The sequence below is a fragment of the Ovis aries genome, chromosome 3 (genome assembly GCF_016772045.2).
Source record: "Ovis aries strain OAR_USU_Benz2616 breed Rambouillet chromosome 3, ARS-UI_Ramb_v3.0, whole genome shotgun sequence".
NCBI classification, from domain to species: Eukaryota; Metazoa; Chordata; class Mammalia; order Artiodactyla; family Bovidae; genus Ovis; species Ovis aries.
In genome coordinates this window covers 219,785,798-219,811,911 of record NC_056056.1, presented here as the reverse complement: position 1 = coordinate 219,811,911, position 26,114 = coordinate 219,785,798, and the positions used below count along the sequence as shown (strand labels likewise).

The window sequence follows — 26,114 nt, the reverse complement described above, 5'->3', positions numbered from 1 at the left end:
AACCCAGCACCTTGTGTAAACAGACCTGGATTAGGCACACAGCCCATGACAGTCTCATTAAATGTTTACCTGTCTGTCTGCCCTGGCTCAGAGCAGGAACTAGTGAATGAGGACAGCCCAAGGGAACCAGATAATACAAGGTCCAACAGAACGAAGGGACTGGGCTCACAGGACAGTCAGTTCCTGGCCAGGGCACGCTGGACTGGACACGCTCAGCTTTTGAGAGGAGGCAGAGGTTGCGTGCATGGTATACAGCAGGGTCCCAACCCCTGGCCCACAAACCTGGATAGGTGCGCGGCCTGTTAACAACCCAGCCACACAGCAGGAAGTGAGCAGCAGGTGAACGAGCAAAGCCTCATCTGTACCTACAGCCGCTCCCCGACGCCCGCATGACCACCCAAGCTCAGGAAAACAAGCTTGGGGCTCCCACTGACTCTGCGTGATGGTGAGCTATATAATTGTTTCATTCTATATCACAATGTAATAATACCAGAAAGAAAGAGCATGATCAGTGTAGTGTGCTTGAATCATCTCCAAACCATCCCCTCCCCGCAAGTCGGTGGAAACCGATCACTAGTGCCAAAAGGGTTGGGGTATACAGTCAGTGCTCACTAACGGGAGGCTCTTGGTCCATGAACTTGGAGCTGAGTAGAGGTGCACGCCCACCCAGTTCACCGCTGGGATTTCCCGGATGCGTCATTGTCTGCAAATGGGAAATCCGCCCATCTCCCTGGCCGGCCTCGCGCCTTTGCTGAGTTCCATGCCAGACTCAGTGCCTCTGCCCAGACAGCCAGGTGGGCTGCCCGCTCCGGCCCCGAGCTTGCCTCTCCTCTCAGACTCTGGGTGACCCCGTGTCTTCTCCCACCTCCAGAAAAACAGGTTTACCAGCAGCGCCTGGCAAGGCCCTGCGGTGTTTTGTGTTGTCACAGCCCAATATTGACACTAGGGAAATCAGCTGCCCTCCCCAAGCCTGCCCCAGGGCCCTGACCACCAGGCCCGGCCTCTCCTGCCCGCCTCCAGGCCAGCGAGGGGCTCCGGCCGGGGACTTATTTGCTTACATTCTGTATTTCACCCAGGGCCTGGCCCCAACCAACCCACGGCAGGACAAAGCGCCAGCCGCACACGTCCACTCAGACCCGCCGCAGGCTTCCTGGTGGCCGCCGACAACAAAACCCAAGCGTGCCGGGAACTTCCTTGAAACACCGAAGAATTGTTCTGGGCCAAGAGAAAAACAGCCCGACTCTCGTGGGATCCACTACAGCCACGGGAGGGGAAGCCAGAAGCCATTAATTGTCTACAGACTTAATGGGATCACTAAAAACAGGATGCTTTCCAGGGAGAGGGGGAAACACCTCGGAGGTCAGGGTCAAGACTCACTGGTGGATGGAGCCGTTCACCGAGGACCCCCGTCCACTTCCTAGACGACCAGACGTGAGAAAGCAGATGGCCACTGCTCTCTCCTTTCTTTGCAGCTCAATTTCTGTATCTGCGCCTGTGCTCAGCCGCGTCTGACTGTGACTCCATGGACTGCAGCCCGCCAGGCTCCTCTGTCCATGGGGATTGTCCAGGCAAGAAGACTGGAGGGGGCTGCCATGCCCTCCCCTCCACGGGATCTTCCCAACTCAGGGAAGGAACTCAGGTCTCCCACATTGCAGGCAGATTCTTTACTGTCTAAGCCACCAGGGAAGCCCAGTTTCTACACTTACTGACCACCTAATAAAACTTACAATAAACATATTGATACATACAACCAGCTATGTTTAGAAGCTCTAACCAGCTTCTTCCCAGAGTGCCCAGGTTGTGATGGGCAGAGGGGATACTCTAGTGTGATCTTTCTCAACTCCTGCTCTGGGACTTCCCTGGCAGTCCAGAGGTTAAGACTGCACTTCCAGTGCCAAGGGGCTCAGGTTTGATCCCTGGTCAAGGAACTAAGATCCCACAAGCTGTGCGGCATGGCCAAAAAGAAAAAGAAAAACATAATAATAAATTCCTGTTCCAGTGGAGCTACGGGTTTGTGTAAATCAGACTAAGTGAGCAGGTGTAATTTCCACACTGTCTTAGAGTCCTGAAAACAATAGAGTAAAATCCTCGGCCAGCCCACACTGTCAGTAGAGTGTATTTCTCCCAAGGCCATTCTCGCTATTCTCTATTCTGTCTACGGCATGTGTATCTCTCTAATAAGTTCACTTCTTACTTATCAAAAAAAAAAAAAGAGAGAGAGAGAGAGAGCTTTAGGGCAGAGGAACCCCCAGGAACAGAGGGAGGGCTGCAGCTTGAGACCAGGTATTCACAGAAGGCTTCTCGGAGGAGGAAGCATTTGAGACAGTGAGTCTGGCATCCAAGGGGCGCTGCTACAGTGCATCACTCCACTTATTTTAGGCCTCACCCGCTCCCATGGAAGGCGGCACAGAACCTCTGGTGCTTACAGAAACATTCCCATCAAAAAAATAAAATAAAGTCACCTGGCAGCCATCTTAGAGGGTAGATTAAAAATGTTTCCTGCCCGAAGGACATTCCAAGGCACTGCCCCCCAGAAGCCACTCTCCCTAGATCCCACTCCTCCCAGACCAAACACAAGCAAAAGTAAACTTGTACAATCTAATGTTGGTAAGGCTGGAGAAGCCACAGTGACCTTGAGGTTAAGACAGTGGGAAATCCCCAAATCCTGGACTGTTCAGAAGGGAGGGGAGATGAGACCGTGGGGAAGACCAGCGCCACCAGCTCAGTGCTAAGACTGGGATCCCGGCCACTGAGGCATCAGGTGCCAATCACCCCAGATGTGCTGCTCCTCCTAAGAACTCATTCCAAGGGCAGCCCAGAATAAGTAGAAATAGAGTTAAACAGCTAACTCCGGAGAAGTCACTAACGGCCACCAACACTCGGGAGTGGTATTCCTCCAGCCCTGGTGGGAAACCTCATGGACCCATTTTACAGAATGAGCAACTGAGGCTCAGGGGTGCCAGAACCCAGCGAAGACAACACAACCAGAATGTGGCTGCGTGGAGAGCTTGGCCTGGCTTCTAGGAAACAGCTCTGGGCTTTTTGGCTAGACAGCATTTATAACGCCTCCTGAACTCAGGCTCAGTTTCTCCAACCCTACAAGGAGGCCTCTGGTCCTTGGAGGCCGGCCAGCACAGAGCCCTCCCTAAAGTGGTAAGGATAAAGCCATAACCCTCCCTTCCCCGGGAGCCGCAGCAAAGCTTAGGAAGGAAACCAAGCCGCATAGGTGCTCGGAAAATGCTACAATAGCAGCAGCGGCAAGAACAACAACGTCCTGGCGAAAACTATAGTAACAATTAACGGTTTACAAAACGACTCACACCCAGGAGGTGGGGAGCCCGGAGCCCCTCGGGGCTGGTCCTGGCCGCGCGGGGCTGGCGGCGGGACGCCTCGCGGTCCCCGGATGGGGCGCGCCCGGCGGTCCCTGCTTTGCACCAGCGGCCCGGGCGCCTTCCCCGCGGGACGCACCTGCCCCGGGCGTGGGCAGGCAGAGGGCGCCGCGCCCGCCCGGCGCGCAGTTCCTGTTCCGGACTTCCCCGCGTCCCGCGTCCGGCCGGGCCCGGGCCCCCTGGCCGGTGCGCGGCGCCCGGGCACCCCGGGGCCGGCGGGAACCGGTGCCCGACGCCATCTTCCTCCCCCCGCCGCCATCCTTTTTCTTTTTTTTCTTTTTTTGGTGGCCGCGCCGTCGCGGCCCTGGGCTGGCAGCCCTGCGTTCGGGTCCGATGCCCAGAGGACCTGGGAGTCCGGCCTCGGAGGGAGAAGGGCGATCGGGCGCCGGGTCCCCTGGGCGCGGCGCAGACAGGCCGCCCCATTGCACAGATGCGGAGACTGAGGCCCCCAGGGGCCGCGGATGCCAAGATCGCCCACCGGGGAACTGGAGCACCCCCCACCTCGGCCAGCGAGGTGGGTGTTTCGGAGCCGGGGTCCCCAGACGTCGCCAGCAAGTAAGTAATCCAGTCGGGACAGGAAAATATGGGGCCACTGGCCTCTCTACCTTCCAGCGGGCGCCCAGGGCAGCCGCGGGGCGCTCACCTGCCGGGCTCGGACTGGGCGGAGGGGCGGCCGGCAGCGGAGCGAGGGTCACAGCAGGGGCGGGAGGGCTCACCTCGCGTCCGGCGGTGGCAGTGGCGGCGGGTGGTGACGGCGGCAGCGTCCACAGCGCTCCAGCCGCGAGGCGTATTGTCTGCGGCGAGGGGCCCGCGTGCGCCCGGGTGTCAACCGGCGGCCCCGCCCCGGCCCGCCCCCAGGGCCGCCTCCCCGCCCGACTCCAGGACCTATCGGGGTCCAAAAGGCAAACAGAACTGCTAGGGGGTGATCTGGTTACTCGTTTAGTGTCTCTGCCTCCTGCGCTCTACAAGTTTGTGGTTCGCTCCGAAGAACTGTCCGGATGAATTCCCCTGACTGCATCTGGGTGGGTGATCCAGGGTCTTGACATGGATTGCCTCCAAGAAGTCCTTAGGGCTTCTTGATGCTTTTTTTTTTTTTTTTCATCCACATGCAAGAAAGAGAACTTAATGACCTGCTAAATGACAGCGCGACTTCAGTGCTCAAATATCCCAGCTCTCTGTGCTGGCAGCTTCAGGAGTTCAGTTTTGTTTGGGTTTGTTTTTTTCTTCAACTTTTTTTTTTTTTTTTAATTGCTTGGAAAGGCACAAAACAGAATGGACCATCTTTACTGTTTGGAAGTGCACTGTGTAGTGGTGTCCATGTCATTGTTCAGTCCCTACAGTCGTGTCCGACTCTGCAACCCCATGGACTACAGCACGCCAGGCTTCCCTGTCCTCCACTATCTCTCAGTGTTTGCTCAGCTCATGTCCATTGAGTCAGTGATACCATCCAACCATCTAATCTTCTGTTGCCCCTTTGCCTCCTGCTCTCAATCTTTCCCAGCATCGGAATCTTTTCCAATGAGTCAGCTCTTCAAGGGTCATGGTGAAGAGTTCTGACAAAACGTGGTCCGCTGGAGAAGGGAACGGCAAAGCACTTCAGTATTCTTGCCTTGAGAGCCCCATGACCAGTATGAAAAGGCCAAGCACGTTCATAGCGCTGTTCAACCATCACTACCAGCCATCTCCATAACTTCCCATGTTTGAAAACACCTGCTAAACAGTAACTCCTCCTCCCTCCCCCAGGCCCTGCAACCATCAGGCGTTAGGCTTTTTTTTTTTTTTTACCATTTATTTATTTATGGCTGTGCTGCGCCTGCGTGTTGCTCCCGCGGACTCTCTCTAGCTGTCTGCGCTTCTCACTGCAGCGGCTTCTGTGGAGCAAGGGCTCCAGGCAAGTGGACTCAGTCGTTGTGCTGCAGGGGCCTCGTTCCTCTGAGGCACGTGGAATCTTCCCAGACCAGGGGCTGAACTTGTGTCCCCTCCATTGGCAGGTGGATTCTTTCTTTATTTGGCTGTGCCAGCTCTTAGTTGCAGCATCAATTCAGTTCAGTCGCTCAGTCGTGTCTGGCTCTTTGCAACCCCACGGACTGCAGCACGCCAGGCCTCCCTGTCCATCACCAACTCCCGGAGCTGCAGCATGCAGGACCTTAGTTCCCTGACCAGGGATCGATCCCCAGGCTCCGTGCGCTGGGATCTCAGAGCCTTAGCCATTGGACCATTGGGGAAGTCCCAGCAGGTGGATTCTTAACCACTGAACCACCAGGGAAGTCCAGGCTTTAGGTATTTTTAAGTCTTTTTCACAGATGTGAAAAGTCAGACCCCAGCTTTGTAGAAACAGCCTCAGCAGCATCCAACCAAAGCCAGGGGTCTTCCTGCCCCCGCTTCCTCCCACCCCCTATCCTTCCAGCTGTACCATCCACCTCACCTGTGTTCCTATTGCCATGGTGAGGACAGCCCCCCACTGCTCTGGGGCTCCTGGGTCTGGGGGGAAATGGGTGGCAGAGAAGGGCCCCGGAAACCTCCCGGGAGAGAGGAGACATCAGAAAAATTCCAGGAGGGGTGGTCCCCAGCCCTGGGACGGTTAGGGAGGAGTAGGGTCTTGAGTTCCCAGCCTGATATTAAGCTGGAGTGTGTGGAGGTGAAGGAGGGCAGGGCAGAGCACTGGGATTACAAAGGAGCTGTTGTCCCATGAACACGCAGGCTTGTGTGCCTCCATCCTGCTGCCTCTTCTGAGAGGGAAATAGCAGGTTCCGGGGAGCTCCCCTCCCCTGAGTTCTGCTGTTTGCTACCTACTGGGAGTCCCCCCACCCCTTCTCCCCGCCTCTGGAGTGACGACATGGATATATATATATATTTGTTTTTCTTCCTTGTTCTTATCTGTAAAATGGGATGGCAGCATGCCCCTCCCACCTCCATCCTACAGGGTTAGAGGGAGGGTCAGAGGAGATAATCATCAAAGGTTTACTGAATTTCCCAGCTTCAAGACCCCTCCTTCCCTCTCTTTTGGCCCTTCTGATTTTGTAATCCTTTCTGTGAGAGCCTCTCAAATCAGGTGAACTCTAAACCCTACAAAGCCTGGATTGTGCTGGACGGAAGGAGGAGCCTTCCAAAATAGGGACTTCTCTCTAAACGTGCTCTGCAGATGAGAAAACAGACACAGAGAGAGGAAGCAGACGCCCCTGCTGGTCCAGCAGCTGAGGCCCCACGCTCCCGATGCTGGGGGCCTGGAGCTCATCTCTGGTCAGGGAACTAGGTCTACTTGTTGCAACTAAGACCTGGCGCAGCCAAATAAATACAAGTTTGTTTTTTTTTTTAAAGAGAGAGGGACAAAGCAAGCCATGATCTCATTGATATGTGTAAGAATGTTTCCAGAGGGGTCTCCAAGGTGAAGACATGGTGTCAGGCATATAGTAGGCCTGCTGCACTCAATAGGTCTGCAAATTTGGAAAACTCAGCAGTGGCCACAGGACTGGAAAAGGTCAGTTTTCATTCCAGTCCTAAAGAAGGGCAATGCCAAAGAACGTCCCAACTATCGTACAACTGTACTTATTTCACAGATTAGCAATGCTATGCTCAAAATCCTTCAAGTTAGGCTTTAGCAATACATGAACCAAGAACTTCCAGATATAGAAGCTGAGTTTAAAAGGCAGAGGAACCAGAGGTCAAATTGCCAACAGTCATTGGATCTTGGAGAAAGCAAGGGAATTCCAGAAAAACATCTCCTGCTTCATTGACTACGCTAAAGCCTTTGACTATGTGGATCACAACAAACTGTGGAAAATTCTTAAAGAGATGGGAGTACCAAACCACCTTACCTATCTCCTGAGAAACCTGTATGTGAGTCAAGAAGCAACACTTAGAACTGGATACGGAACAACAGACTGGTTCCAAATTGGGAAAGGGGTATGACAAGGCTGTATATTGTTACCCTGCTTATTTAATTTATATGCAGAGTACATCATGAGAAACGCTGGGCTGGATGAAGCACAAGCTGGAATCAAGATTGCCGGTAGAAACACCGACAACCTTAGATAAATAGATGATACTACTTTAGTGGCTGGAGAAGGAAAAGGCAACCCACTCCAGTCTTCTTGCCTGGAGAATCCCATGGACAGAGGAGCCTGGCGGGCTACAGTCCATGGGGTTGCAAGGGTCGGAACACGACTTAGCTACCAAATCACCACCACCACCACCACTTTAATGGCAGAAAGTGAAGAGGAACTAAAGAGCCTTTTGATGAAGGTGAAAGAGCAGAGTGAAAACGCTGGCTTGGAACTCAACATTTAAAAAACTGAAATTATGGCATTTGGCTCCATCACTTAATAGCAAACAAAAGGGGGGAAAGTGGAAGCAGTGACAGATTTTCTTCTCTTGGGCTGCAAAATCACTGGGGACAGTGACTGCAGCCGTGAAATTAAAAGACGCTTGCTCCTTGGATGGAAAGCTGTGACAAATTTAGACAGCACATTAAAAAGCAGAGACATCACTTTGCCAACAAATGTCTAGTCAAAGCTATGGTTTTTCCAGTGGTCATGTACAGATGTGAGAGTTGGACCATAAAGAAGGCTGAAGGCTGAAGAATTGATGCTTTGAAATTGTGGTGTTAGAGAAGACTCTTGAGAGTCCCTTGGACTGCAAGGAAATCAACCCAGTCAATCCTAAAGGAAATCAACCTTGACTATTCATTGGAAGGATTGATGCTGAAGCTGAAGCTCTGATACTTTGGCCACCTGATGGAAAGAACGACTCTTTGGAGAAGACCCTGATGCTGGGAAAGATTGAAGGCAGGAGAAGAAGGGGACGACAGAGGATGAGATGGTTGGATGGCATCATTGACATGAGTCTGAGCAAATTCTGAGAGATAGTGGAAAACAGAAGAGCTTGGTGTGCTGTGCAGTCACAAAGAGTCGGACACAACTTACCAATTGAACAACAATAACAAACATTAGCAGAACAGATGGAGGGAAAAGGACAGTTTCTGGACAGATAGGGGATAGAAGTGCCCCAGGAAGGGGTGGGTGAAAATATTTGCCTTGCAAGGTTCCCAAGTAATATGCAGATTAAATGAACAGGAGGAAGCAAAAACTGTTTGAAAGGAATTGGGCCTGTAGAAGGCCTTGGCTTCCTGTCAGTCCAAAAAAGGATCAGAAGGCACATGACAATAGCGATAACAATAACAATAGTAGCTTGCCATGATCCGTTCAGATCCCTCAATCCCAGTGCCAAGCATGTTCTATTATTGCCTGCAGTCCTTACCTCTGTCCCATGTTACAGACACCAGTGCACATGAACAGTCCATGTATCAGTACAGGCAAGAGAATCCTGGTGGCCCCATCTTACAGATCAGAAACCTGAGGCTCTGAAAAAGGAGGCCAGCCACTTGTCAGAGACCAACCAGCCCATGGAGAGCAGAGGCAGACTGAAGCCTGAGTCCCCCTACTCCTGCTGCAGCGTCCTTTCCACCCACCAGAGCTGGCCTCAGCTTCCCTTTCCCCACTGAGAGTTGCTGGCCTGTCCCAGGGCCAGTGGACTGTGGATCGTGTTATCGGAGAGCAGCCCGCCCCCACAGGGAGTCCCTTCCTCGCCTGGGAGCCTCCCTCCCAAAGACTGTCTGGATCCCCCCAGCCCTAGGTAAGCCTCTCCTGCTGGGGCCACGACCACATCTCTCTGCAATTCAGGGATCCATGGGCCAGCAAACCCTCTGTGCCAACTTAGGGTTGAGTTTTATTCTGACTGTGATTTGCTTTGATCATTCATTTAGCAAATATTGACTGACACCTACCGTATGCCTGGCTGGGGTGTGGGTGATGGAGACCTAGAGATGACGCGTTCATGGCAGTGATACAGGGCTCATTGCCAAATGGGGGACACAGTGGAGGAGAAACCAGCTGACCAGAAAATAGAGCTCTGGGCAGCTGCGCACACAGCAAGCACGCAGGGCAGAAGAGTAAAGCCCGGGAGTGCGAGGAGAGTGGGGGAGGGGTGGGCCCTTTAGCCACGATGTCAAGGGAAGCCACAGTGAGGATGCAGTCTTCCTGAAAAGACTTGAGAGACGCGAGGACATTCCCATGTTGAAGGCCGGGGACAGGAGGAGAGGACAGCTGGGAACCCCAGGGAGGAGGTTGACCAAGCGTGTTTGCCAAGCGCTGGCCTCAGCATCCAGGGCCCACCCTGGGGACCCAGGGGTCAGAGCAGGTTTTATTTAATTTTATTTTTCTTTACTTTTATTTTATGCCTTGCCACGAGACACGTGGGATCTTAATTCCACCACCAGGAGTCAAACCCATGTCTTCTGCTTCGGAAGCATGGAGTCTTAACTATTGGAGATGTCCCCAGTGCAGGTTTAAAATGGCTGTCTCTCCATGTGCCATCCCAGACTTTTGTCCCAGCCTTGGGAACCTCTTGAGAGTTCCTTGGACTGCAAGGAGATCAAACCAGTCAATCCTAAAGGAAATCAATGAATATTCATTGGAAGGACTGATGCTGAAGCTGAAGCTCCAATACTTTGGCCACCTGATGTGATGAACTGACTCCCTGGAAAAGACCCTGATGCTGGGAAAGATTGAGGGCAGGAGGAGAAGGGGACGACAGAGGATGAGAGGGTTGGATGGCATCACCGACTCGATGGACATGAGTTTGAGTAGGCTCCAGGAGTTGGTGATGGACAAGGGAGCCCTGGCGTGCTGTAGTTTGTGCGGTAGCAGAGTCAGACACGACTAAGCGACTGAACTGAACTGACTGGGAACCTTGTCGGGAAAATCCTGCAGCTTTGACAGAGACTCTGTGATACCAGGAGAAACCCATTGGAGGGTTTCAGGGTTCTCTCCTGAGCTGGGCCTGAACTCCTTGCCAGGAACTAGAGCAACCAGCTTCTCACAGTGTTCCACTCGTGCCCACTTGGTGGACGCTTTGTGGGGGCACCTGCCCAGGACGAGAGGCCACTGAGAGCCTGGTGGGCTGGGTGTCTTGCCTGGATGGCCCCCTGAAGGGTGGATCGCCTCATTGCACAGGTGGAGAAACTGAGCCTCAAAGAGGGGTCCTGATGGGTCCACGGCCACACAGTCAAGAGACTAGAGGGCTGGGGCTTGAACCCAGGACTCTCTGACCTGTCTGACCTGGGGGTCTGTAGTTAAGCTTTGGGAAGTCTGTGAACCCCTTTGTTCTTCAGTCGCCCCACCCAGTCCTGTCTGACGCTTTGTGACCCTGTGGACTGCAGCACTCCAGGCTTCCCTGTGCTTCAGCATCTCCCAGAATTTGCTCAAACTCATGTCCATTTGAGTTGGTGATGCCATCCAACCATCTCATCCTCTGTCGTTCCCTTCTCCTTCTGTCCTCAGTCTTGGGTAAAAGCATTTTCTGAGTCAGGAACCTGCAGCCTGGTTGGCGAGGGCTGAGACTCCGGGTCACACAGCCCTGAGTTAGAATCCTGTCTCTGCCAGCTATAACTTGTGCGGCCTCAGGTAGCAATTGGGCCTTTCTGAGCCCATCCCCTGTGAAGTCCCCACCGCCCAGGGCTGCTGTGAGGATGAACGCACAGAAAGCTCTCAGCACGATGCCCGATGCATAGTAGGTGGTGGATAAACCCAGAGGATGTTATTGAAGACAGGGTTTAAGAACTGATGGAGAGTTTGAGAGAATCCCCTGGTGGTCCAGTGGTTAGGAGTCCACGCTTTCACTGTCAAGGGAGTGGATTCAACCCTTGGTCAGGAACGAGGATCGCATAAGCTGCATAGTGTGGCCAAATTAAAAAACAAACAAGCAAAAAAAACTGATGAAGAGTTTGACATGTTCACACAGAAACTGTTATCTTGGAGGTACATCATCTATTTAATGAAATACGATTTACAAATCAGTGTGTCCAGTATAGTCCAACATTTAAAGGAAATCCATACAGAAAATTCTGGAAGGAAATTCAGTCCTGGGCTAAGACCCCATGTGAGGGGTGTGTGTGTAACACTTCCGTGGTCATCCCTGGAGCTGTGGGGGAAGGAAGGGGTACTCACGAGGAGCCTGTGGGGATCGGTCTCTCTCGAGCCTGGTGATGGTGGTCCAGGGTGGGAGAGTTGAACTTGTGCGTGGGCTGTGCCCCCTGGGCCTTGGGCTCAGAGCCTGGGCTAGGCCAGCCCCACCTGGACTTGCTGCCAGGCTGGTGTAGGCTGACTCTGCAAGGACCAGGCTGTGTGACCTGTGTTGCAGCAGGACCCCGGGCTCCAGGGTCTGGAGTCCAGGCTGTGTGACAGCTGCGGGCACTCTGAGAACTCCCAGGGACTGCGGGGCTGACTGAGATCAAGACCCAGGGCTGGGACCGCACCGTGTGGTGGGCCTCCGGCCAGGGGCCAGTGGACATAGAGAGGAAGTTGGAGGTGGGTTGAGAGCCCTGGGTGCCCATCTGGAACCAGATACTTCTCCAGGTCCTGGGAAGAGGCCTCTGGGGACACAAGACCGCGACAGTGAGCTTCCTTTTGAAGGTCAAGGCTGGTCCTTGGCAGCCTGAATGCCACCTGGGAAGCCCAGAGGAGGGAGTGATCCCCGCCGCCATTTCCCTCAACTCTCCCCCGAAGCTTTGGCAGGAGCCTCCTCACAGCCCTGAAGACACATGCTGATGGATTTCTGCCCTCTGCGGCCCCCTAGAATCTCCCACCTGTTGCGAACCCCTGAAAATGAGCCAGTCCAGCCCAGGCTCCCCAGAGCTGAACTCCTGGGCCCCTTGCAGCCTCAGCCGGCTCTGCTCAACCAGGGCCTCTGTGCGTGAGGAGCTGGCGTGGGGGGTGCAGGGGGCACCTGACGCAAGAGAGACTCTGGCCTTGGAGGGAGGCCACAGCACTGGCTTGTCTAGAGCAGGAGCGCCACAGAGAGCGGGACACCAGGGCCTGAAAACAGAGGGCTAAGACCGCCCCCACCCCGCCCCGCCCCTAGGAAATGGAGTGGAGAACAGAAGTGGGCAAATCGTAGACAACGAAGAAACTCCTCCATCTTCAGCCCGATCTGGGGGCCCTTCAGCCCCGTGCAGCCAAATGAAACTCACACCCCACCAGCTTACATCTCGCCCAGGTTTCCCATCTCAGCCGAAGGCCGCTCTGGCCTTCCAAGCACTCCAGGCAGACTTTGGAATTGTTTTCAGCTCCTCTTTCTCCTGTCTTCCAGCTTTCCCAGATCTGGGGACCGTTTTCTCAGGAACATAACGTGAAAGTCTGAGGTCGACCCACCATCACTAACTCAGAAAGACATCTATACTTGCGCCGTCTCAACTGAGATTCAAAGGCTGTAGAATAAGTCTTAATATAATGTGAGTCGATTCACATAGAAGACTATTTTTCATTTGCCTTGAAAGTTGTATGGCTCAGTTGGTAAAGAATCTGCCTGCAATGTGGGAGACCTGGGTTTGATCCCTGAATTGGGAAGATCCCCTGGAGAAGGGAAAGGCCACCCACACCAGTATTCTGGCCTGGAGAATTCCACGGACTGTATCCATGGAGTTGCAAAGAGCCGGACACTAAGCGACTGAAAGTTGTGTAAGGAACATACCAGAAGGTCAAGATCGGGTAACAGGTGTGGGGATCACTCAGTGGTCTTTTCTTTCTCGTGTACAGTATTTGTAACTTTTGCTATTCATGTGTATTGTGTTTCTAGTCATGAAACAGTAACTTTTTTAAATAAAAAATTTTGACTGTACCATGCGGCTTTTGGCATCTTCAGTTCTTAAACCCTGTCTTCAGTAACAGCGTTTCGGTTTCTCCATCACCTTCATCATTCATGCTGAATTCCCCAAACACTATTTTTTTTTTAAATATATATATTTACTAATTCATTTTATTTTTGGCTGCGCTGGGTCTTCGTTGCCGTGAGGGCTTTTCTCTAGGCGCGAGGAGCAGGCTTTCATTGCGGTGGTTTTTCTTATTGCAGTACATGAGCTCCGGGGTTCTCAAGCTCCAGAGCGAGGGTTCAGTAGTCATGGCGCTTGGGGCTTAGTTGCTCCACGGCGTGTGGGATCTTCCTGGATCAGGGATCGAGCCCATGTCTCCTGCAATAGCAGGCTGATTCACTGAGCTTCACCGCTGAGCCACCAGGGAAGCCCCCTCAACAGTAACTTTTCAATAGACATTATGCTGAGTGAAGGAAGGTGGAAGAAGACACAAGAGAGAACACACTGTCTGATTCTGTTTGTATGAAGGTGGAGAGCAGGAGAAGCGCGTCTGTGTGATGGAGGGGCCAACAGCCACCTCTCGAGGTGGGGTGGGTGTTGGCTGGAAAGGGGCACGAGGGAGATTTCTGGGGATTTCTGTCCCACACGGTGGTTGGATGGGTATGTGTGTGCGTGCTCAGTCACTCCGATTGTGTCCGACTCTTTGCGACCCAAGGACTGTAGCCCATCAGGCTCCTCTGTCCATGGGGTTCTCCAGGCAAGAATCCTGGAGTGGGGTGCCAGGCCCTCCTCCAGGGGATCTTCCGGACCCAGGGATCGAACCCGAGTCTCCTTGCACTAGCTGAATGCTGCAGATTTGTGCACTCTGGGGTTTGTAAAATAAAGCTTGATACAAATTAAAATGCTATAAAACAAAGCACAGTGAATCAGACCTGAGACAGCCAAGAGTGAGGATTTACTCAAGATCCAGATTCCTGGCTGCCAGGGGTACTTGGCAAGCTGAGCTCATGGTGGAACCTGAGGAGAAGCCAGCGGTGCTGGTGACAAGGGGACTATCACAGTTGAAAACAGAGCCAGCACGTTTCAGAGCAGATTACGAGGCTTAACCAGCCAGGCCACTCCACTCAGAGCCAGGACAATTTAATAGGCACGCGCTCCGGCCAAGAGCCGAAATGGCCGGTGTGACCAAAATAACCTAATCTCCTGCAACCTGTCAGGGGGATGGAGACCAGGCCTCCACTCTGTCAGACAATTCCAGGAATCCGGGGTCAGGGAGGGGGTGATATCTGCTCCTGAAACACTGTGGAGGCCCTGGGCAGCCGACTGTGGACATCCTGCAGCGATGGCCACCAGTGTCCCCTGCCAGGAGCAGGCTCAAGGCCCCAGGTTATCTCTCAAGTCGGGTCTGGCGGGAGGGACGAGACCCACGTGGGTGCCGGCAGGAAGGAGCCCCGGTCCCGCAGAACCTCCCTTCACCCAGAAATAACATCCCTTCTGACAGCCGAGTTTATCAGCACGATAGCAGATTTTTTCAAAACAATAACAGAGGTCCTAGCGGCTCCCTCGGCCCACACTCAGCAGGAATGACAGGCCATGGTGTCAGCAGCCGCTGCTGTCCACGCCTCTGCTCCAGGAAGGCCCCGTCTGTAAACCCCTGGAGGGGAGGCCGTGTACATGTTCACCCCTCCGCACCCCGCGTGATGAGCCCTCGGTAGACGTCTGTTTCACAGATGAGTGAATTTCCCCTTTGCCATCCTGGTTTTCAGTTTGATTTTATTGATTTGTTTATTTTTACATGTACACACTGCTCTATTTATTTCTGGCTGCGCTGGGTCTTCGTCACGGCCCGTGGGCTTTCTCTAGTTGGGGCGAGCGGGGGCTACTCTTCCTTGCGATGGGCGGGCTTCTCGTTGCAGCGGCCTCTCTCGTTGTGCAGCACAGCCGCAGAGTGTGTGGATGTGGTAGTTGTGACACACAGGCTTAGTCCACATGCCCCGGGGCATGTGGAAACTTCCCAGATTGAGGGTCAAGTCTGCGTCCCCTGCACAGGCAGGAGAATTCTGAACCCCTGGACCACGAGGGAAGTCCTTCCATCCCGTTTCATCATCAATAACAACCCTATAGGATGAGACCTGCAGCTTCCATTTTACAGAGGAGGAGACTGAGGGCCCGCAGGTGACGAGGTGCCTGCGAATCAGGACCCGGCTTCTCATTCCAGGTCCTGGGGTTTCCTCGTCTCACAACTGCTGATCGTGGCAATCTCAGCTCCCCTTCCCCTGCCTGGAAGAATGATGACGGGCTGGGAAACCACAGTGTTCAGGGCTGTTTTCTCTCATAGGAATTGTTTATTTATTTATGGCCTCCCCAACTAGGGATCAAACCTGGGCCCTTGGCAGTGAGAGTGCGGAGTCCTAACCGCCAGATTGCCGAGGAACTCCCAGGAAATAATTTCATTTTATTTTAAGTTCTGCGGGGGGGAAATTCCCTGGCAGCCCAGTGGTTAGGAGTTGGCGGTTTCACTGCTGAGGCTGTGGGTTCAAGCCCTGGTCTGGGAACTAAGATTCCCCCAAGCTCACTGGAAAAGACTCTGATGCTGGGAAAGACTGAAGGTGGGAGGAGAAGGGGACGACAGAGGATGAGATGATTGGATGTCTTCACCAACTCAATGGAGATGAGTTTGAACAAGGTCTGGGAATTGGTGATGGACAGGGAAGCCTGGCATGCTGCAGTCCATGGGGTCGCAAAGAATCAGACACGATTGAGTGACTGAACTGAACTGAACTGAAACTTCATGGAGCAGCAAAAAAAAAAAACAACACAACACAACGAAGTTCTGCGGTCTAGTCCTGTTTTCTGAAGAGGCATATATCCCCATGAATAACGAAAGAAACGCACATAAAACAATACTGATACCGCCCAACGTGTGAGCCGTTGATAACACCCCGCGCGGGCAGAGCTGCGGAAACCCTGTCTACTTGGGCAGCTGTACTGAGAACACACATGGATGCAGCCTCTCGGGAGGGCAGCTCGGTGTCTCAAAACATGCCAAATGCACGTCCTCTGACCCCGATCATTCACGGGGGGACCTTCTGGGCCGGAGGGTAGTGTGAGGAAAGGTGTGGGGGCTGGAAGCTCAAGAGTGGACCTTTGCCTTGGAAGGAAGGGAGCTGCTCACCCAGCAGGTGAGGGACTGGGCTGAGCCCCCCTGAGTGGACCATGCTTCCAGAGAAGCAGAATTCTGGAGAGGAGGCCCTGGCCTGAAACCTGGTGGTGGTGTTGTTCAGTGGTTCAGTCTGCGACCCCATGACCTGCAGCACGCCAGGCTTTCCTGTCCTTCACCATCCCACGGAGTTTGCTCAAACTCATGTTCATTGAGTCCATGATGCCATCCAACCATCTCATCCTCTGTTGCCCCTTTCTCCTCCTGCCCGCAATCTTGCCCAGCATCAGGGTCTGGAAACCTGCGTAGCCGCCTACATTGAGCTGGTGCCCACAGCCCGAGGATCCCATGCACAATGGAATTCTCTTCTCTCTAATCTGGGGAAGCATGCTTTAGGAGCCCAGCTCACAGATGAGGAAGCCGGCAGGCCAAAGCCCCAGCTGGAACTCGGGTGGGACCGACTCCCAGCTTCAAGGTCCCTCACCTGTTCACTCCCAGCCTGCCCTTGGCATCTCCCCTGAGCATCCTGACTCTGGAGACAACACAGGGCGTCCAGCGCCCCTGCCCTTGGGGGCCTTAGCATCTAGACGGGTAGTTGGGTTTTTCAGCCGACCCTGTAGAGGTCTGAGTCCTCTGATACCCGGCGTCTGTGAGGTGGGGCTATTGATTCTGAGGGAAGAAGCGAAGCCCCATGCAGCCCTGTCAGGACCAAACATCCACCCCTGTAAATCTTCTGTGGGGCCTGGGCCAGGTCTGCATGGGCCCCAGGAGAACCATGGGACCTGGGGCTTCCCTGGTGGCCCAGTGGTTAGAGTCTGCCTTGCAATGCAGGGCTTGTGGGTTCCATCTCTGGTCGGGCATCTCTGACCCCACATGCCGCAGAGCAACTAAGACCTGACACAGCCTGATAAATAAACTTCTTTTTTTTAAGTTTGTGTTTTTTTAAGAAGAACTGTGGGGCCTGGGCCAGCCTCCTTGCCCCCATGAGCCTCACTCTCCAGCTGTGCTGAACAGGGAAATGGTGTCAGCCTTTGCAGCCATGGAGATGTGATGCAGAGACCACAGTGTGACCTGGGCCAGGGGTGGGGGCGCCGTTTAATTCATCAGCTGCTGCTTAGTCGCTCCATCATGTCCAACTCTTTGTGACCCCATGGACTGTGGCCCGCCAGGCTCCTCTGTCCATGGGGACTCTCCAGGCAAGGATACTGGAGCGGGCTGCCATGCCCTCCTCCAGGGGATCTGCCCGACCCAGGGATCGAACCCACATCTCTTGTGTCTCCTGCACTGGCAGGTGGACTCTTTACCACTAGCGCCACCTGGGAAGCCCCCTCATGGGGTGAGGACCCAGTAACTTAACGTTTCAAATGAATTGTGTGCTTTCTAATGCTGGTCCTGCCCTCTAAACAGAGCTCACAACCCACTCTTGGGCAACCATGGTGTCAAGAAATAAGCTATTCCTGAGGGGTTTTCCCAAGGGGGTCCAGGTCTTCATTCCCTCCCCATTTCTGTTCTCACCCGTTTCTTTCTTTTTCTGGCCATGCTGTGCAGCTTATGGGATCCTAGCTCCCCAACCAGGAATTGAGCCCAGGCCCTTAGCAGTGAGAGCAGAGAGTCCTAACCACCCGACCGCCAGGGACGTCCCCTCTCACTGAGCTCACAGGAACTCTGCTCCTTTGGCTCCAGACCAGACAGCTCTCACCCCCAACTCCCACTGTGGGTCAAAAATGGGTGTGACAGAGCCAGGGCCAGTACCGGAGCCCAGCCCCCTCCTCAGTCCTTAGAGCAGGGGTCCCCAACCTTGTGGGCACCAGGGACCAGTTTTGTGGAAGATAATTTTTCCATGGACCAGGGTAGAGGGGTGGCTTCGGGATGATTCAAGCACATGGTATTCATTGCGGACTTTGTTTTTATTATTATTACATCAGCATCATCTCAGATCATCAGGCATAAAACGCCGGAGGTTGGGGACCCCAGTCTTAGAGGATGCTCGGTCTGGATCTTGGTTCTGGCCTTCTGGCCTCCACACAGCAGGGGCTCCGAGTGAGGGTGCTGGGGGCCTGGCTACACCAGGGCCTGAGCATGGCACTGAGGCTGTAGGAGGCTTTGGGGGGGCGGGACAGCATTAATGGGGGGCAGGTGAGGAGGCTGTGGGGCTGAGGGCCGTGTGCCTGCAGGGCCAGGCGTGCTGGCTGGCCTGAGTCAGCAGGGCGGTGGCTTGTGCTGGTTGTCGAGCAACACTGGGCACCCCTGGAGGTTCGTCATGGCCTCAGGGAACTGGGCTGGGGCTCCACCAGAACCCTCGAGTGGTTCTGGCTGGCACCTTGACAACGGCAGGCTGGCCTCCGCAGCAGCAGCATGAGTCGGTCAGGGCAATCAGTGACCGTCACAGCTGGACTGATGATACGAATGGGCTTCATGGCATTGGGCAAGCTATTTCCTGCCTCCAAGCTTCAGGTTCCTTTTTTTTTTTTTCAGGTACCATATTTAAAGAGTAGGGAAATCATATCATATCATCCTTGCTACTGAGATAAATAAATAAACCTAACAACAAGAAATAAGTGTTGATGAGGATGTGAAGAGATTGGGACCCTTGTGCCTTGTTGGAGGGAGTATAAAATGGGACTTCCTTGGTGGTCCAATGACTAAGATTCTGAGTTCCCAATGCAGGGGGTCCAGGTTTGAGCCATGGTCAGGGAACTAGACCCCCACATGCTGCAACTAAGAAAAAAATAAGTGCTGTAGCCAGGGTGGTCAAGGTGTGGAATCGGTGGCTGTGGCCTCTGGGCCACCAGGCTCAGGGTGCAGGCAGGCAGGGGAGCCGGGCAGGACCCACGGCCAGTAGAGGGGGAGCTGACCTCCTGCTGCAGGACTTGCAGGCCGTTTTCTGCCTCCACTCAGGTCAGGAAGCATATGGAACCTCAAGCAAAACCAGTGTTTCAAAGTCTACCAAAATGTGCCTTCCGTGGTGGTTATGACAGAGGTGGGTTTGAACCCAAAAGGACAAAACGCGAGGCAGCACTGGAACCGGGCGTGAGTCTTACTGCCGATAAGGAAAGGTGAGCAATGTTTATCAGTGGATTATGCTTCTAAATCACAAGTACAGGGAGCATCTCCTCACATAGCAGTCGAAAATCAATGATGCTAAAGATTTACTAGAGGGTCAAGTTAAAACATGAAGTAAATGGATGATGTGTTGTTTTTTGTTTTTTTTTTTGGCCAAGCTGCACAGTCTGTAATGTCTTTGTTCCCCAGAGACTGAAATCAGGCCCTCCACAGTGAGAGTATGGCGTCCTAACCACTGGACTGCCAGGGAGTTCCTGTATGGTGAAGTTGAAGTACTTATTCATTTATGTACCGGCTTCCCTGGTGGCTCAGATGGTAAAGAATCCACCTGCAATGCTGGACACCCGGGTTCGATCCCTGGGTCAGGAAGATCCCCTGGAGGAGGGCATGGCAACCCACTCCAGTATCCTTGCCTGGAGAATCCCCATGGACAGAGGAGCCTGGCAGGCTGCAGTCCATGGGGTCGCAAAGAGTTGGACATGACTGAACAACTAAGCCCACACTCACGCACCAGCTTTTTTTAATAACGTGCCTCAAAACTTAAAAAAAGTTGTAGCCACTGTGGAAAACAGTATGGCAGTCCCTCAAAAAAAAAAAAAATGCACACAGAATTGTCAAAGGATCCAGCAAGCCCATATTTGAGAATATATCCAAAAGAAATTGAAAGCAGACCCTTGAACAGATATTTGAACACTCATGTTCAGACTTATTCACAATGGTCAAAAGGTCATTCACAACTCAAATCCGTGCCCACTGACTGATGAATGAACAAACAGCATGGTAAATACATACAGAGGAATATTACTCAACCTTAAAAAGAAAAATTAACATTCCCACACAGGCTACCACGGGGATGAAGCGTGAGGATACTATGCTAAATGAAACAAGCCAGTCACCAAAAGACGGATTCTACATGTTTTCACTTGGGTGAAACACCTGCAGGAGGAAGATTCGTGGAGACAGAAAGCAGGATGGTGGTCGCTAGGGCTGGGGGAGGAGAATGGGAATTAGTGTTCAGTGGGAAAAGTTTCCATTTTGCAAGATAACTAAGTTCTAGAAATTGGTTACCCATGGACATACTGGATCACAACACCGAACTGAACACTTTAAAAGGGTTAATATAGGAAATCAGTCCTGACTATTCATTGGAAGGACTGATGCTGACGCTGAAGCTCCAATACTTCGGCCACCTGATGCAAAGAACTGACTCACTGGAAAAGACTGGGATGCTGGGCAAGACTGAAGGCAAGAGGAGAAGGGGACGACAGAGGATGGTTGGATGGCATCATCAACTCGATGGACATGAGTGTGAGCAAGCTCCGGGAGTTGATGATGGACAGGGAAGGACAGGGAAGCCTGGTGTGCTGCAGTCCATGGGGTCACACAGAGTGGGACACAACTGACTGAACTGACTGACTGATAGTAATTTTTATGTTGCATGTATTAATATTTTACCACGTTAAAAAAATAAGTATGAGATAAAACCACTCACCAGGTAGGGTCCTTGAGAGGGTGTAACGAAGGGAGTTCTGGCTAAGATCTTAGGGTGCTGTCCTGTACGCAGGAGGGCGGGCTTCATGGGCCGGCCACCTGGGCAGCCGCCCAGGGCCCCCATGCTCAGATTGGCCCCTCACGTGGTTAATGCTGCTGTAGTTGTTCTGAAATTCCTAATAATTTTTGAACAAGAGTTGCCACATTTTCATTTTGCGTTGAACCTCAAAATGACGTAACTGAGAGTTCTGGCCCTCAGTCAATGAGAAGCTGGTGGTTCTTAGCAAAAAAGACACCGGGACAGACTTTGTCATCAACCTTGTTGGGATGAGCTGGGTGAAGGACGTGCCGTGTTCAGGGTGGAGAAGGGTGTGGGGGCCGCATGAAGACAGCACCTCTGCCTGGGGAGGGGGAGGGGCAGCAGGCCCACCTGCCAAGGAAGCAGACAGCCATAGATAGTAGAGGCTGGGAAGGGGCTGGGCCAGATCACCCCGAGATGGGGTCTTGACCCCACGGTGTTGTTCAGTCGCCGAGTCGTGTCTGCCTCTTTGTGACTCTGTGGACTGCAGCACGCCAGGTTCCTCTGACCTTTACTATCTCCTGGAGTGTGCTCAAATTCATGTCCATCGAGTCACTGATGCTATCTAACCAGCTCATCCTCTGTCTCCCCCTTCTCCCCCTGCCCTCAATCTCTCCCAGAATCAAGGTCTTTTCCAATGAGTTGGCTCTTCACATCAGGTGGACAAAGTATTGGAGCTGATCCCATTCCTTGCTGGTATTTCAAGACTCCCTTGGCGGAATATGACCCCGAGGAACCAGCCTCAGAAACCAGTCACTGCAGGGACGTCTCATCTGGGAAACAGTGTTTATTGAACACCTGCTACGAGCCAGCAGTAAGCACGTCATCTGTGAACTTCTGGTTCTCATTACCTCCTGGGGTTAAGGGCTGAGGCGGGAACCGAGGTGGAGCAGGGGCAGCAGCGGGGTGCATATTAACTCTGGCTCCACTAGATGGCGCCAAACATAAATGATGATGGACCCAAAGCACTCCCCGGGCCTGGGCAAGGCAGTGCGGAGGCCTCAGGAAGCCTGCAAAGCTCAGAGCATCACCTTGAAAGTGCACCCATCTCTCCCGGAGGTGGCTCTTTGCTTTTTTGCTTTCAGGAGGTAGTAGTGTGAACCATCAGCCTTCGTAGGTTCAAATCCAGACTCTGCCACTTAAAAGTTCCACACATTTTCACAACTTAAAACTTTTATTTATTTCCCTTGCTTAATGTAAGTTTTATAGTCTCGTTAGCTTTTCATTACTTTTTTAAAAATTCACAATTTTTAATTGATTAAATCAAAATAGAATAACAATTGAGATCTACAAATGAGACCAATGGATTTCTTTGGGGGTAGGAGAGGAGATAATTTCACTTATTTGGGGTACAAAGTTAGTGTGTTCGCTATCATCAAATCAGTTGCAAGTGGTCACAAGGAAACAGCATTCTTAGCTTTCTGGAGCAGGTAGTGGGCTGGATTTGACCGATTGTTTGCTGACTCTTGATCTTGTGTATTAACTGTGTTAATATAATAGGGAAGAACATTTTTGTATTCTATTACAAGTTGATCACTGAAGGAATGCTGCCTATAAACTTAAGTTATACATAATGGCCCATCTCTGGGGATCCTGCTCTCCCGGTAAAGAGTATTAAGCTAAAATACCTTTGTTTAGCTCATAGGAAACCTCCTGACCAGGTCCACCTGTGAACGGCGGCAGGAGGGAGAAATTAACAAATCCCCTCTGGAGGCCGACAGAAGCCAAGAAGTGTTTGACTTTACACCCTTCCCCTTTTAGTATAGGAGGAGTCTGAATTCTAACTCAGGCAAGATGGTTCTTTAGGACATGTGCCTACCATCTTCTTGGTTAGTCGGCTTTTTCAAAAAAGTCATTATTCCTTGCTCCCAAAACCTGTCTCTCGATTTATTGGGCTTGTTGGCCTGTCATGTGACAAGCAGTATGAGCTTAGACTCTGTTTCCTTGGCATTGTTGGTTTTTTCCAATGAAAGGTTTGTTTTCTGATGTCTAGACCTACATGTGCGCTAATTATAAAAGAGTGTTTTAAGCAGTGAACTACTGCAGAATGATACACACGGCAGCTGCAGATTTGTGCCCTGTAATAATGATGTTGGTGATTAACAAATTCAGAAGAGTGACAAACACTAATGCACTTTGCGTGTCATAAATAATGAGTTACTCTTTCAGGAACAAATGCTAAAAGAAAGGTAAAAAAGAGAGAGAGACTGCAGCTGTCCTATGCCCAGACACCTAGAACGTGACAGAGCAGGTTTGTAAATTGTTGCTCCTCTCTTCTCGCTGCCTTCAAGGATATTTTCATGGCTGACAAATGTCTGGGGTACATGCTGTTTTACTGTGTATGAATTCAACAAATATTTGAGGAACTAGTGTGTGCTATACAGAAGCACCTTTTAAAATTCTTTTAAAACTAATCTTCCCAACAACCCTTCAATGTAGGTGCTATTGTCTCCATTTATGAATAAGAAACTGAGGCTCAGACAAGTGACATGACCTACCACGAGCCACAAAGCTAGTGCATTCTGGAGTGAGAATTCAATCTAGACCTGGCTTCAGTTTTAAATTTCTCACTAGCCCGGTTGCCTTTTCCTAACAGATGGAGTTTTAAAACTTTTCACAGTTTTCAAGTTGGGCACAATGAAGGACAGAAACGGTTTGGACCTAACAGAAGCAGAAGGTATTAAGAAGAGGTGGGAAGAATACACAGAAGAACTACACAAAAAAGATCTTCATGACCCAGATAACCACGATGGTGTGGTTACTCACCTAGAGCCAGACATCCTGGAATGTGAAGTCAAGTGGGCCTTAGAAAGCATCACTACGAACAAAGCTAGTGGAGGTGATGGAATGCCAGTTGAGCTGCTTCAAATCCTAAAAGATGATGCTGTGAAAGTGCTGCACTCAATGTGCCAGCAAATTTGGAAAACTCAGCAGTGGCTACAGGACTGGAAAAAGTCAGTTTTCATTCCAATCCCAGAAAGGCAATGCCAAAGAATGCTCAAACTACCGCACAATTGCACTCATCTCACATGCTAGCAAAGTAATGCTCAAAATTCTGCAAGCCAGGCTTCAACAGTATGTGAACCATGAACTTCCAGATGTTCAAGCTGGTTTTAGAAAAGGCAGACGAACCAGAGATCAAATTGCCAATATCTGCTGGATCATCAAAATAGCAAGAGAGTTCCAGAAAAACATCTACTTCTGCTTTATTGACTACACCAAACCCTTTGTGTGGATCACAACAAACTGTGGAAAATTCTTCAAGAATGGGAATACCACAGATTGGGATACCAGACCACCTTACCTGCTTCCTGAGAGATCTGTATGCAGATCAAGAAGCAACAGTTAAAACTGGACATGGAACAACAGACTGTTTCCCAATTGGGAAAGGAGTATGTCAAGGTTTATATTGTCCCCTTGCTTATTTAGCTTATATGCAGAGTATATCATGCAAAATGCCAGGCTGAATGAAGCACAAGCTGGAATCAAGATTTCCGGGAGAAATAGCAATAAGCTCAGGTATGCAGATGACACCACGCTATGGCAGAAAGCGAAGAGCAACTAAAGAGCCTCTTGATGAGAGTGAAAGAGGAGAGTGAAAAAGCTGGCTTAAAATTCAACATTCAAAAAACTAAGATCATGGTATCTTGTCCCATCACTTCATGGCAAATAGATGGGGAAACAATGGAAACAGTGACAGACTTTATTGTTTTAGGCTCCAAAATCACTGCAGATGGTGACTGCAGCCATGAAATTAAAAGATGCTTGCTTCTTGGAAGAAAAGCTATGACCAACCTAGACAGCATATTAAAAAGCAGAGACATTACCTTGCCAACAAAGGTCCATCTAGTCAAAGCTACGGTTTTTCCAGTAATCATGTATGGATGTTAAGAGTTGAACCATAAAGAAAACTGAGAGCTGAAGAATTGATACCTTTGAACTGTGGTGTTGGAAAAGACCCTTGAGAGTCCCTTGGACTGCAAGGAGATCAACCCAGTCAAACCTAAAAGATGGAGTATATTCAGTCCTGAATATTCATTGGAAGGACTGATGCTGAAGTTGAAACTCTAATCCCTTGGCCACCTGATGCAAAGAACTGACTCCTTAGAAAAGACCCTGATGCTGGGAAAGACTGAAGGCAGGAGGAGAAGGGGACACGACAGAGGATGAGATGGTTGGATGGCATCACTGACTGGATGAACATGCGTTTGAGCAAGCTCCAGGAGTTAGTGATGGTCAGGGAAGCCTGGCGTGCTGCAGTCCATGGGGTCACAAAGAGTTGGACATGACTGACCAACTGAACTGAGCTGAACAGAACAGGAGTTTTAAAAATCTAGTTTGAGGAATTATACCTGTCCCACGCTCAGGGAACACTTCAAAAATGAGGTGACCTCTGAGTAGGCCACTTACCACTACTTGCTGATCGCAACTTGTATGTTATCCCTATGACAAACCCTACGTAGCTGGTGCTATGAACAGTCCTAGTTTTACAGATACTGAAGCTGAGCAACAGAGGAGATGAAGAGAGGGACTAGAGCCCAGGGCCCCAGGCATCATACTGCTCTACTTGCCACTATCAGGCTGGATCCCAGGCCCCGATCCCTTGCAGTCTCATTTCTGGGCCCCTGAAGGTTGCGAGACCCCTGGGGATGGTGGCCTCGGTGGTTCCTCACAGGACATCTCTCAGTCAGTTCAGTCGCTCAGTCGTGTCCGATTCTTTGCAACCCCATGGACTGAAGCACACCAGGCCTCCCTATCCATAGCCAATTTCCAGAGTTCACTCAAACTCATGTCCATTGAGTCGGTGATGCCATCCAACTGTCTCATTCTCTGTCGCGTCCCCTTCTCCTCCCGCCCTCAGTCTTTCCCAGCATCAGGGTCTTTTCTAAGGAGTCAGTTCTTCGCATCAGGTGACCAAAGTATTGGAGTTTCAGCTTCAGCATCAGTCCTTCCAGTGAATATTCAGGACTGATTTCCTTTAGGATTGACTGGGTTGATCTCCTTGCAGTCCAAGGAACTCTCAAGAGTCCTCTCCAACACCACAGTTCAAAAGCATCCATTCTTCGGCGCTCAGCCTTCTTTACAGTCCAACTCTCACATCCATACATGACTACCAGAAAAACCATAGCCTTGACTAGACGGACCTTTGTCGGCAAAGTAATGTCTCTGCTTTTTAATATGCTGTCTAGGTTGGTCATAGCTTTCTTCCAAGATGCAAGCATCTTTTAATTTCATGGCTGCAGTCACCATCTGCAGTGGTTTTGGAGCCCCACCCCAAATAAAGTCTGT

General features: G+C 51.6%; 2 protein-coding genes and 1 pseudogene across 2 annotated transcripts in view; 2 read left to right on the top strand and 1 right to left on the bottom strand.

The window, feature by feature from the left end:
* Positions 1-13,342, bottom strand: part of LOC101116389 (bcl-2-interacting killer) — a 28,090-nt gene extending 14,748 nt beyond the window's left edge. Inside the window, exons 1-2 of the mRNA XM_027966004.2 lie at positions 13,273-13,342; positions 4,106-4,274 (exon numbers count right to left, since the gene is read on the bottom strand). Of these exons, the coding sequence (XP_027821805.2) occupies positions 4,106-4,274; positions 13,273-13,342 (239 nt within the window). The remainder of the gene's footprint in view (positions 1-4,105; positions 4,275-13,272) is intronic.
* Positions 1,453-26,114, top strand: part of TTLL1 (TTL family tubulin polyglutamylase complex subunit L1) — a 65,510-nt gene continuing 40,848 nt past the window's right edge. Inside the window, exon 1 of the mRNA XM_042247844.2 lies at positions 1,453-3,944. The gene's annotated coding sequence lies outside the window, so the exon portion shown is untranslated. The remainder of the gene's footprint in view (positions 3,945-26,114) is intronic.
* On the top strand, positions 18,453-19,368 carry LOC114113834 (mitochondrial import inner membrane translocase subunit TIM14-like; annotated as a pseudogene).